At 34.0% G+C, this 12309-nt stretch overlaps 1 protein-coding gene across 6 annotated transcripts in view; it reads left to right on the top strand.

The window, feature by feature from the left end:
* LOC132413788 (NEDD4-binding protein 2-like 2) overlaps positions 1–12309 on the top strand; it is a 66238-nt gene that overhangs the window by 15438 nt on the left and 38491 nt on the right. For 3 of the 6 annotated variants that reach the window (XR_009516810.1, XM_059995996.1, XM_059995995.1), the window contains exon 6: positions 559–702. Coding sequence is in view for 5 of the 6 variants with exons in the window: in XM_059995996.1 (XP_059851979.1) it covers positions 559–702 (144 nt within the window). In the remaining variant the exon portion in view is untranslated. Of the gene's footprint in view, positions 1–558; positions 703–2349; positions 3856–12309 lie in introns of those variants that run through there. The other 3 variants (XM_059995998.1, XM_059995994.1, XM_059995997.1) reach the window with 3 other exon arrangements.

The following is a 12309-nucleotide window of genomic DNA, read 5'->3' as shown; positions in this document are numbered from 1 at the left end:
ATTTTTTCTCAAACTTTATATAAATAGAATTACAGTATATATTCATTATATCTAGTTTCTTTCACTCAACATTACGTTTGTGAGATATGTACAAATTGTATCTGTAATAATATAGTTTGGTATCAATAATAATTTTTTTTTAATAACGCAAGTGTGCTAAAATAACTTTTAAAAGTGATATATATTTTATATTTATTTTTGTCAGTCCTGGAAGCCCACTCAATTCTTCTATAATTTTCAAAACAGTATCTCATAATTTTTTACTCTTGTTTAAAAAGAGGGGAAGATTAACTCAGTGGTTCTGTGAATCAGTAGTTAGTTCTGTGTGAAGAAGGTGTAATTAGTTAACATTTTGCTGTGATTTATGGTATCTTTAAGCTTTTTTAAGATATTGTTTAAACCTGAGAGAGCCTTTTTTTTTAATGTGAGGTGTATCTTCTGGTATTTATTTGCAAAATGTAATTTGAAATCTGTACTCTATTACTCTAAAACAGTTTAATCTCTAAGCCTGTACATTCTAAAAGAAAAAAGAATTAAAATCCTTTTCTTTTTTGGTAGGAGGAATAAACATGGTGTTTCTCGAAAGAAGATTGCTCAGATGTTGGATCGTTATGAATATCAAATGTCCATCTCTATTGTAATGAATTCAGTGGAACCGCCACACAAAAGCACACAAAGACCTCCTTCACAGGGGAGACAGAGGTGGGGAGGCTCTCTAGGCTCACATAATGAAGTCTGTGTTACAAATAATCATTAAGTTGGTTATTTTCAGCTAACGCATTTGTTGCGTGCCCTTGAAAAAAAAATTAGAGAGCCTGTCTTGAAGTTTAAGTAGTTTCAAATTTAAAAAAAGACTACTTTGCCTCACAAAAGATGTTCCCAGCAAGTTGTTTAAATTCTAAAGTGTAAATAAAAATTATATAAAATTGTATTTTAAATGTTTTTATAATCTTTTGTTGTAATACCTTTGTTTATTATGAAGATACCTGAGTAGAGTGGGTAGGAACCAGAATGTTTTTCTATAATTGAATTTTAAACTAATTTTATCTTTTGTAGATAATGTCAGACAGTTTTATAGTTCATACCGAAATTCAACTTTTCATAAAACTTTAGTATTTTTCCTTGACTATCTTAAATATATAAGAAATACTAGTTATAGGCACCTTAGTTGATTCCTCTATTCATTATACAGGTAAAATTATGTTTCTGCAAATTCATCTGTGTGAAAAAGTATTTCTAAGCTATAACTAGCATATCCCTTCTTTAAAACAAAATTCTCTATCAAATACCACACAGTAAGTGTATCAGTCACCTGGGGTGTTTTCTCCGTAATATACGTTTTCATCACCCTTCTTCTTAAGCCATCTCCTATCTCCCCAAACCCCTGATTCTGGAATGCATAAACAGGGCAATCACTATATAGTTTGCAAAAGCTCTTCAGGCTGTTTTGATAGTATATCACTTTTCTCTATTTAAATTAACACAGTGTAATTCTAATATAAAAAATATTCTAGACAGTTCCTTAGCATTAGTTATAGGAAGATGTGTCCCATAGGATATTTTACTTCTCCAGGTTTTAGTTTTTCTGTAGAGACAACTGTGTATCTCACTGGATAGTTTTTGTTGGATTGTGTTCTATCACTTATAATTTTTAAATTGAGATGGGATTCATTTCAGAGATCTTGCAGTTCATCCTAACTTTGCTTTGATTTATCCATTTTTAGGAAAAAATGGAGCTAATTACAACTACTTTTAAAAATTTTTATGTTTTACATGATAATAGTTTGTCCTTTAAGTTTTCTTTCTCCTAAACCAGCCCATTCCTAATCCCATAATCTTTCTTTTTTTTTCTTTAATTTTTATTTTATGTCAGAGTATAGTTGATTAACAATGATGTGTTAGTTACAGGTGTAGAGCAAAGTGGTGAATCCCATAATCTTTCTTCCAATGTTGTTTTAAAACCTTTGGTGTTTTTTCAGCTGTAAATGTTCTCTCACATCTTTATATTACTTTTTAACTAATATTAAATTATTAAGTGATATTAAGTTGTAAGACTCAAAGCTAAATATTAGTACACAGCAAGGTCTTTATTGCATTACCTTTAGTGAGATAAGAATATGATTTCTATTTATTTGTACTAACAGTGCTGTTTACATTTAAATGGGTATTACCATGCTTTATTTTGTGTAACACATATGTATGTTTGTATATATTTGTTCATCCTAACTAAATATGATGTAGTAGGAATATGCTAACTCATGTTTGTGTGTCAATGTATATATATTTATTTATATCAATACATACACACATTTCCATTATTCACTATTTTCATATATTTTTTTGTTTCAGAGTAGTACTTCTTAGTATTTGGGCTTGCTTTTCCCAGCATTTTATTATGTAAATTGACATTTTGAAATAGTAAAGGATTTAATTTTGTGACAGGTAGGTATATACTGTGTGTCCCTTTCCCTTTGTCCTTATAAAACTTTACTCAGAAATAATAGTACTGTAAATCTGTAGTATTTGAACAGTAGCCAGTTTATTTCGAGGATGTAGAGAATTGCCTTCGGAAGATACAGATTATGAGGAAACATGTTCATGATAGTAAGTCTAAAATAAATTTCCAGATTTTATTACAGATTCAACTTATCCCCTAGTACTTCTGAATAGTAAATAATCATGCAGAGATTGTTAATCATTGCTGATTATTTTTAAAAATTATAAATGTTTATTGAGGCAGGGAAATTAACATTCTGGAAGACTTTTTTTTTTTCTTGTTTTGCCGCACTGTGTGGCATGTGGGATCTCAGTTCCCTGATCAGGGATTGAACCCGTGCCCCCTGCCTTGGAAGCATGGAGTCTTAACCAGTGGATCACCAGGGAAGTCCCTAATGTTTTTTTTAAGACAAAATAAATTAAAAGTTCCCCCAAGTATTGTGGCTAATTTTATTGTATTTTTTGAACAATAACAGAATAGAGGAATGAATATGCAATAAAAGATACCAGAATCACTATTATAAGTCATTGCTTGATGTTAAAAATCTGAAAAATATGAAATTTACCAAGTCAGGATTTTTCATCAAAATTTTTTCTTCTATTCAGATATATTCTTTTTTTAAATTTAGGTATATTCTTAATGGAATAGTTCCCCCAGCTGCTACCTGCCATTCTGAGTTGGTCTCCATCACAAAGAATAAAATGGGCATTACTCATCATATTCAACTAAGGTGAACATTTTAGTTAAACAGAATATATTGATAGCTTCTAGTTTGGTTCAGAAAGATTAACTTGTTTTTTCATAGGCTTTCATAACTTGTTTTTTCATAGCCTTGTTTTTTCATAGGAGAAGTGAAAAATCACTTCTTTTTGATAAGTAAATTTATAGTTTTCTATATGTCATAATACTGCTAATAAAAATATTTGTGTGGTAATTAAGTTGAACTTTTGATACTGCTTTTTACATTGATAATCTTTCAGTATTCACCTTTCTGAAAAAGAATGTTAGCTTTTTAATATTTTAATGTCCGTTTTAAAGTAAAATTGTTTACAAAAGATTGGGTTGTATTTTGTTGGTGGTATGATAGGGTGGATTTAACTATTTGAAGTTTGCTTATCTCTTGCCTAATTAATATAGGTTATGAAATTTTCCAGTTTTATATATTGGTAAGTTTTGAAAGAGTTCATGATTTCAAAGGATATAAAATATTTATTTTGACCATAATTGAGTTTTTGTTATTGTAGAAATGTCTGGTTTTCTGAGCCTGGTTTTCTAAGTATTTATAAAGAAAATTGGTGGTGTTCTCTGAAGAAATGCATTTGTTCATGTATTATGTTAGTATTGGGTTGGCCAAAAAGTTCGTTCAGGTTTTTCTGGGATAGCTTACAGAAAAACCTGAACGAACTTTTTGGCCAACCCAGTACCTTGACCAGATAGGTTTACTAGCCTTTATTGAAGTTTTACATAGTATCGTAACATGAATGCAATAACTGAGAATTCAGTTATTAGGGCTGGAGTGTTTTTGTGTGTGTTTGTCTGCAACCCATATAAAGAGAGTAATGCCGCTTAGTCTGGAATCATAACAAAGTATTACTTAGTTTTGTTACAATGAGCATTCAGAATAAACATTTGGTGGCAGCAGAACAGCAGATCCAGTTAGCTGTTTATAGAGTTAAATTTTGTAGATTACAATTTATAAATAATTTTTTCTCATTACAATTGTTTGCTGTAATTTTTGTGAAAGGAGAGGGATTAATGGGTATATTCTTTGGTGATGGTTGTCTTTCTTTACAATTTAAATAAGATTGGCATACCAATTTTTATTTTAGTTTTTGAATTAAGGTATTATTAAAACAATTGGTTTCCCTGTATGTATGCCAGATTTTCTCCTTAAAATATCCTTAGGATTGCAGGAAGTAGTATTAAGTTCATTGAAATAGATTCTGAAAGAGGAGTAATTTGGTGATTGTCTTGTGTGTCTTTTTTATTCCTTTTTTTTTTACTTTGCTAAGCAGCATTTAAATAATTCAGTTGATTCAAATTGCCAAGGTCTCAAGTCTAAAAAATATTCAATTTTTCATGGTTTGTAAATTTCAGAGCAAACCTTGAAAAGTTTATAATTATGATTTTTGCAGCTAAAATCAGAAAACTTGTAATAGAATGGTTATACTTTACATTCAATATCTTTATGTAGACTGCACTGAATGGCATAATTTTTGTCATAGAATATACATGTTTGTAAACTCAATTTTGAATGTATCTCCTATGGAAATTCTTAATACATTGTTGCTGTCAAATTATGCACAGGAACAAGGGGAAAGAGTAGCAAAAAAAACTCTGAAAAGAGAGCCTCAAGAGTAAATAGTTATTTTTGAAGCTAGGACTGTGTTTGGAGAGTTTTGACTTTTTGGTATCTTTAATAGAAGTTTATTTTAGTCATTTAAATTAGAAATAATCTTTTTCTTTCCTTTCCTCCTAACAAATTTTGTTAAGCCATACTGTGACCCCTAATCTTAGAACTAGACAAAGTCACATTAACAAGCAGGTGAATGACTGAAGACGTCATCGGGGAGTGTTGTCTAGTTGTTAATATTCCCATATTGTTTTTTAAATTGAACTGTTTGTAAATTAATGGGAAGATTGAGAGATTTTGAGATGACCTATTGCGCTTTTTGCCTCTCAACTTTATTGGTAACTAAGGGGAAAAAAGTAAGAATAATCTGTTCATTCATAGTTAAAATTGTGTTCAAGTTCAGTACAGTCCATTAAAATACACTTTATTTGGATTTTTTTTTTTTTTTTGCAGTTTCAACTGTATTCTCAGATAGGACATGTAAAATTAAAGTTGTACCCTACAACTAGTAATTACAATAATCGCACAGCTTTGTTAGTGTCTCTTCAGTTGTAATTCTGGACTCTTCAGTTTTTTTAGTATATCAAAATGAAAGAAAATTTGATTTGGGGGAGGTTTGTGGGTTCTTTCTCTTCTTTTATTCTTCTTTCTTTTTTATTCTTTCTTAATAGTATTAGAAATCATGTTGCTTTCTTGTTTCTATCAGTCTTTTCCTGTACATGTTTTCTTTTTCTTATGTGCATTTTCTGTTCAGCTATCCTCATGTTAACTTCATAACATTTTTAATGAAGATGATGGGATGGTAAGTTACTGTCAAAAATGGTGATAACTTATTTCCCTCCTGTGTTCCACTGAACTCATGTTTCCTTATGAACCTTATTTAATCATGTTAAACTTATAGGTCACAGCTTTGCAGTTTCCTGACCCTGTGGTATAGGTAGAATTTTGATATGAAAATACTTGGAAAGATTTATATAGATTTTTAGTCTATCAGTGTTACTCATTGGTTAGGAATCCCATAAACATGGCGTAGTACTTGGATGTATGTATTTGAGGAAAAATTCTTTTACAATACTCAAGCCTCATGCTGATAGACTAGTTGATAAATAGTAGTTGGAAATTCACTGTTACGGAATCCACTGTTATGTCATGATTCTCTAATCTGCCATTCTTAAAGAACTGAATGCTTTTGAAGGAAAGCTGATGGCTAATTTGAGTTCAGCTTTTACAAGTGATTCTTCATTTCTCCAGTGCTGCTACAATGAGGAATAGGAATTTAACAGCAACAAGCCTTAATTTAATAATACTTATTTAAGTAGCTGCCATTTAGTTAATGCCTGTCAATGCCAGGCCCTATTCTAAATGTGATTTATTACAGTTTCTAATTTTTTTATAACGACTGTACAGTCTCAACTTTTTTATAAAGAGGAAACAAAAACTAACACAGTTTAAGCAATTTATCCTATGAACATAATATCTCTAGGGAGCAGTGTTAACTGGGATTCAAATATAGTTCAGACATATTCCTCACCATATCCCATTTTATCTTTTAAACCACATTTTATCTTTGGTTAAGTTATTATTAATTTAGGGTGGTTTTTTTTTCAAGGTAGGAAAGAAATTCCAGTGGAGAGTTGAGTGCATCTTTATGGTACCTTTGAATTTATAGGGTTAGAGGTATGTTGACTTACTAGTGAAGCTGAGTGAAGAAATCTGTAAGTGGCTATTTATTTAGAATGTTTAATTGAAGTCAAGATTGAAAGCTAGGATGTCATTTACTGTATAAACGTTTTCTATAAAATATACATTGATAATTGATAATCATATTTCAGCAACATCTTTTCAATTGAAGTTTTACATATGCTGTTGTGCTTTAATGTTTACCTTTTAATATCTCCTGATTTTAATTAGCACTTGAAATGTGTAGTATTCAGTGAATGGATAGTTAAATTATATAAGCTGTTTGTTTTGATGATTAATTTTGAGGCAGTATTTCCTAAACAGATCAACACTATTTGTAAGTGGTCTTAGTGTATTTTTCTTTTAATGTCCACTTATTACTTAAGTGTGCTAGCAGTAGCTGTTATGGAAATTACATCAGTTTTCTGATTTTCTGAAGAATTAAGGATTTTTTCCTTTTGTAATAATTAGCATCCTTTCTCTTTTATGTTGTTTAAATTAATTTTCTAAAATTAAAGAACAGTAAAGGAGCCAGTTACTTAAGTTTGCTGTATAAATAAAATATTGAATTAATTCGATTCTGCAAGGAAAACATTTAAGTACAGAATGAAGAATTCTTACTGTTGACTATTTGCCTTATTTTGTTTTAGTTAACTTAAAAAATAGAAGGGCTGGATCTTGTTTGGTTTTTCTTAATTCCTTGAGAAATTAAAATTCCTAGTTTGTGGCTTTTTTCATTATTGTTTCTAAATGTGAAATCAGAGGTGGAATTTTTGTTAGAATGGGGAAGAAATAACATTGATTTCATAAGTAGATTAAGATAGATTTTGGTTCACAAAACTGGAAAGCAGTACGTCATGGGATTGAGATTATTGGAATAGTGTATGATGTAACACTGGCAAAGATGTGGTTAAATATTTCATTTTGAATATAAGTAAATTGAAGTATTTACAGAAAATGTGTTAGGAGGCCTGGGCTAGACATTTTGAATTAATTTAAAAGTAGTGAGAAAAAAATTTTTTTTTAATTCTGGGGAATGATAGGAAAGAAATTGTTAAAGCTAGAAGACTAGTGGTCTCAAAAGTGATATTTCTCCCTCCCCATCTTCCCTTTGCTGTGTAAAGACTAGTAGAGCCCAGGTATTACATTAAGAAAGATTATCTTGTACCCTTAAGGGCCATGAAAGCATGGTCTTCCTTGTCTTGTGTTTGGAGCTTTGTCCTTTAATGAGTCCATAAATATTTGTTGAATATTAGTCCTAGTCTTCTCCTGAGAATAGTCAACAACCTCTTGAAATTAAGGACCCATTCATCTAAATAGAGCAACTTTATAGGGCAGTTTGTAATTTAGGAAACATGGAAATATAGAGTGTGAATTAGTTGTGTTTGATACTTGCTAGGAGAGAGAGTGTCCAGGCAGAGAGGAAGGCTTATCCATTTAACTTGTTGTAGCTAACACCATCAGAGACTTGTTTGAGGTTTTTGAACCTCACTAGTAGTCCTTAGAATTGTTGTTTATGATCAAAAAATTAAATACTAGAATACAGGTAAGTAGAGCAACCTTGAGACTTTTGATTTTCTATTTCTCTTAGAGTCATTTAGAGCTTATTTTCTTATTTTTTGCTTTAACACTTCTATTCTTACTCTTAACTTTCCCCATGAGATTTCATCATTTCTCACTTGGACTTAGTAGTCTCCCCACTTTTATCTTTGCCACCCTATAATTTTATCCACAGAATAACTAGAGAAAACTATAATTAAAAAAAATTTTTTTTACCATAAATTAAATCCCTCCCAGGGACTTCCCTGGTGGTGCAGTGGTTAAGAATCCGCCTGCCAATGCAGGAGTCACGGGTTCGAGCCCTGGTCCGGGAAGATCCCACATGCTGCGGAGCAGCTAAGCCCGTGCGCCACAACTACTGAGCCTGCGCTTTAGAGCCCACGAGCCACAACTGCTGAGCCTACGTGCCACAACTACTGAAGCCCGTGCGCCTAGAGCCCATGCTCTGCAACAAGAGAAGCCACTGCAATGAGAAGCCCATGCACTGCAACTAAGAGCAGACCCCGCTCGCCGCAACTAGAGAAAGCCCGCGCACAGCAACAAAGACCCAACGCAGCCAAAAAATAAATAAATTTATTTAAAAAAAAATTACATCCCTCCCTGCTTAATTAAACTATACATGATCTGGCCCTTGGCTTCTTCCCTGACCCTGTCTTGTACCCCTCTCCTCTTCATTTACTACATTTCATCTATACTGGTCTTTTTGTCTGTTCTTCAGATATGCTAAGCTTATTCTTGCTTTAAGTGCTAGCTGTTTTTTTTGCTCTGTATTTTTTCTGTTCTTCCTATGCCTAGCATAGTTCTCAACATTCAGGTTTCACCTCACATGTCACCGCCGTAGAGAACCTTCCCTGACTATTCCAATCTAAAATAAAGCAACCCCACCCCTGTCACTCTGTTACATTGTCCTGTTTTGTTTTCATCATAGTAGCTATTAGTAGTTGAAGTTATCTTTTTTAATACTGATTTGTTGGGAGTCTTTTGAAGTAGAATATAAGTTCCATGAGAACTTGTTTATTTTGTTCTTAGCTCTATCCACAGAACCTAAAGCAGTGCCTGTAATACTGTAGGAGCTAAAAAATATGGACTGAATGATTTTATACCCATTGCTTCTATTAATAGTATTACTCCCCAAATGTGTTTTCTTCTTAAACCTGTCCTCTGCTCTCCAGCCTATATACTTAACTGCCTACCTGACTTTTCTACTTTTAAGCCTGAAAAGTTGAACCTGTGATCTTCTCACTTGTCTATGGAACTCCAGGATTTTTTTTGCATAGCAAATGGATCTACCATCTATCTATTTTTGCACACCAGATACTTGAGAGTCTTCTTTGATCCCTCCTTTCCCCCTTCATATTGTCCATCAACTGGGGTCTTTGAATTTTGCCACTTAATTACCTCTTGAATCTCTCCATTTTTGACTGCCATCTTTCTAGTTTGAATTATCATCTCTTCCTGAGACTGGGGTCCCCACATCAGTACTTGCTCTGTTCTAGCCCTTTTTCTCCACAATCTAACAAGACTGAAGTATAATGTACATATTAAAGAGTGCTTAAATTATAAGTGTATATAGCTCAACAAATATCCATGAAGTGAACATATCCATGTAACCAGAATCCTGCTCAAGAAGTAGAACATTACCAGCAAATTAGAAACCCTCAGTGCCCCCTCCTTTCCAAAGTGATCTTTGTAAAAGGAAAATATGATCATGCATAAAACCTTTCAGGTGCTTCCCATTGCTGTTAGAATAAAGACCAAAAACCATAATGTGGTTGATGTGGCCCCTGCTTTCCTATCCAACCTCATGTTTTGTTACTCTTCCTACTTTCTGTTTTCCAGCCTTACTGGCCACCTCTCAGTTCCTTGAATGTGCTGTTTGTTCCTTCTTCCTGGAAAGTTCTGTGTGCACACACCCCTTCCATACTCATCCTTCAGATTTGAGCTCTTCAAGGAAACCCAAATTTTTGGACATAGCAGGCTTGGTGAGGTCCAAAATATATATTATATGCTCTCATGTACTTTTTCTTTATTAATTTGTATGAGTGTATGATTATTTCCCCTCCCTTCATTTTTAAGCACCATGTGTCAGAGGTTGTTACCATTGTATGGTCATCAGCACAATGAAAAAGCAGTATTCAGTATTCATACAACAAGTGAATATGGGTAGTCTCAGCTTATTCTGGGCTGAATTGTGTTCCCTCAAAATTTCATGTGTTGAAATCCTAACCCCCAGTATTTATGATGTGACTATTGTTAGGATATAGGACCTTTAATGAGGTAATTAAGGTAAAATGAGGTCATGTGATTGAACCCTAACCCAATATGATGGTGTCCTTACAAGAAGAGGTGATTAGGACACACACAAAAAGGGAAGACCTTGTGACAACACTGGATGAAGACAGCCATCTACAAGCCAGAGAGAGAGGCTTTTGAAGAAACCTACCCTGCTGACATCTTGATCTTGGACTTCTAACCTCCAGAATTGTGAGAAAGTTAATTTCTGTTGTTTAAGCCACCCAGAATGTGATACTTTGTAGCTTTGGCAAACACAGATTTTGGTACTGGGAAGTGGGATGCTACTCTAACAAATACCTAAAAATGAAAAAGTGGCTTTAGAACTGGGTATGGTAGAGGCTGGAAGAGATTTGAGCTTCATGTTAGAAAAAAGCCAAGGTTGCCTTCAGCGATTGTAGGTAGAAATATGGACGTTAAAGGTGATTCTGGTGAGGGTTCTGGGGCGGTCAATAAGGCTTCTGTCACTTTAGAGATAGACCTATATGATCATGAACAGAGTTTGGTAGAAATATGAAAAGGGTGCTTCTGGTAGGGTCTCAGATGGAAATGAGCATGTTATTGGAAACTGGAGGAAAGGCAGTCATGTTATAAAGTGGCAAAAAACTTGGTTAAATTGTGTTTCAGAGGTTTGTGGAAAATAGAACTGGTAAGTGATAAATTTGGATATTTAACTGAGATTTCTAGGCAAAGTGTTAAAGGCATGGCCTGGTTTCTCCTTGCTCTTATAGTAAAATGCAAGAGGACAGAGATAATTGAAGAAAGAATCGTTAAGCAAAATGGAACCAGAAACTTGAAGATTTGGCAGTTCTCAGCCTATGCATGTTGCAAAAAATTAGAAAGTATGTTCTGGAGACAACATCAAGGCAGTTGCTAGACAACCATTTGCTAAAGGGCGTATGGGCATGTGACTTATGGATTCATTAAACTAACTCAGCGAGACCAGAGATGGGGATATGGCAGCAGAAACACTGCCAGCTTGGACTGAAAGAGACAGGACAGGATGATGAAGGAAGGCTGTCAGACTTCTGAGATTCTACAAGACAAGTCACTAGAGCTATCTGTGGTGATCTCCCGTAAGCATATGTTGTCCTGCAAGAAAAGACTAGAATGACCCTGAAGGCAATTCAGAGGTTGGCAGGGTTGCCATTGCCACCATGGGATCAGAGCCCCAAGCCTGAGGGAGTGAGGCTACCACCTTGGTCAGCCTGGAAGGCAGGGCCTCTAGCCCAGTGGACCCAGAGAACACAGCATGGAGCCAAAGATTATTATTTATTATTAAAGATTATTCTTCAGCCTTAAAATATAATGGAATTTGCCTTATTGTAAACTTGCTTGGGACCCATCATCCCTTCTTTCTGATTTTTCCCTTTTGGAATGGGAATGCTATCCCACCATTATATTTTGAAAGCAGGTAAGTTGTCTAGAGTCACAGGTTCACAGCTGGAGAGGAATTTTGCCTCAGGATGAATCATATCTCAAGTTCACCCATACCTGGTTTAAATGGTATTTAGATAAGATTTTTGGACTTGATGCTAGAATGGGTTAAGACTTTGCAGGCTGTTGGAATGGGGTGAATGTATTTTGCATGTAAGAAGGACATTAATTGGGGGGCGCAGGAGAGTGGAGTGTTAATGGGCTGAATTATGTCTCCTCAAAATTTGTATGTTGAGGTCCTAACCCTCAGTACCTCAGAATGTAACTGTATTTGATGACACCTTTAACGAGGTAATTAAGATCATATGGATGGGCTCTAATCCAATATGACTGGTGTCCTTATAAGAAGAGAAGATTAGGACACAGACATACACAAAGGGAAGACCTATGAAGACACTGGCGGAAGAAGACCATCTACCAGCCAAGGAGAGATGCCTTAGAAGAAACCAACGCTGCAGACACCTTGACCTCAGACTTCTAGAATTGTGAG

This window comes from Delphinus delphis, chromosome 18 (genome assembly GCF_949987515.2).
Source record: "Delphinus delphis chromosome 18, mDelDel1.2, whole genome shotgun sequence".
Lineage (NCBI taxonomy): Eukaryota > Metazoa > Chordata > Mammalia > Artiodactyla > Delphinidae > Delphinus > Delphinus delphis.
The sequence above is the reverse complement of the archived record's forward strand: the minus strand, read 5'-3'. Positions and strand labels throughout refer to the sequence as shown.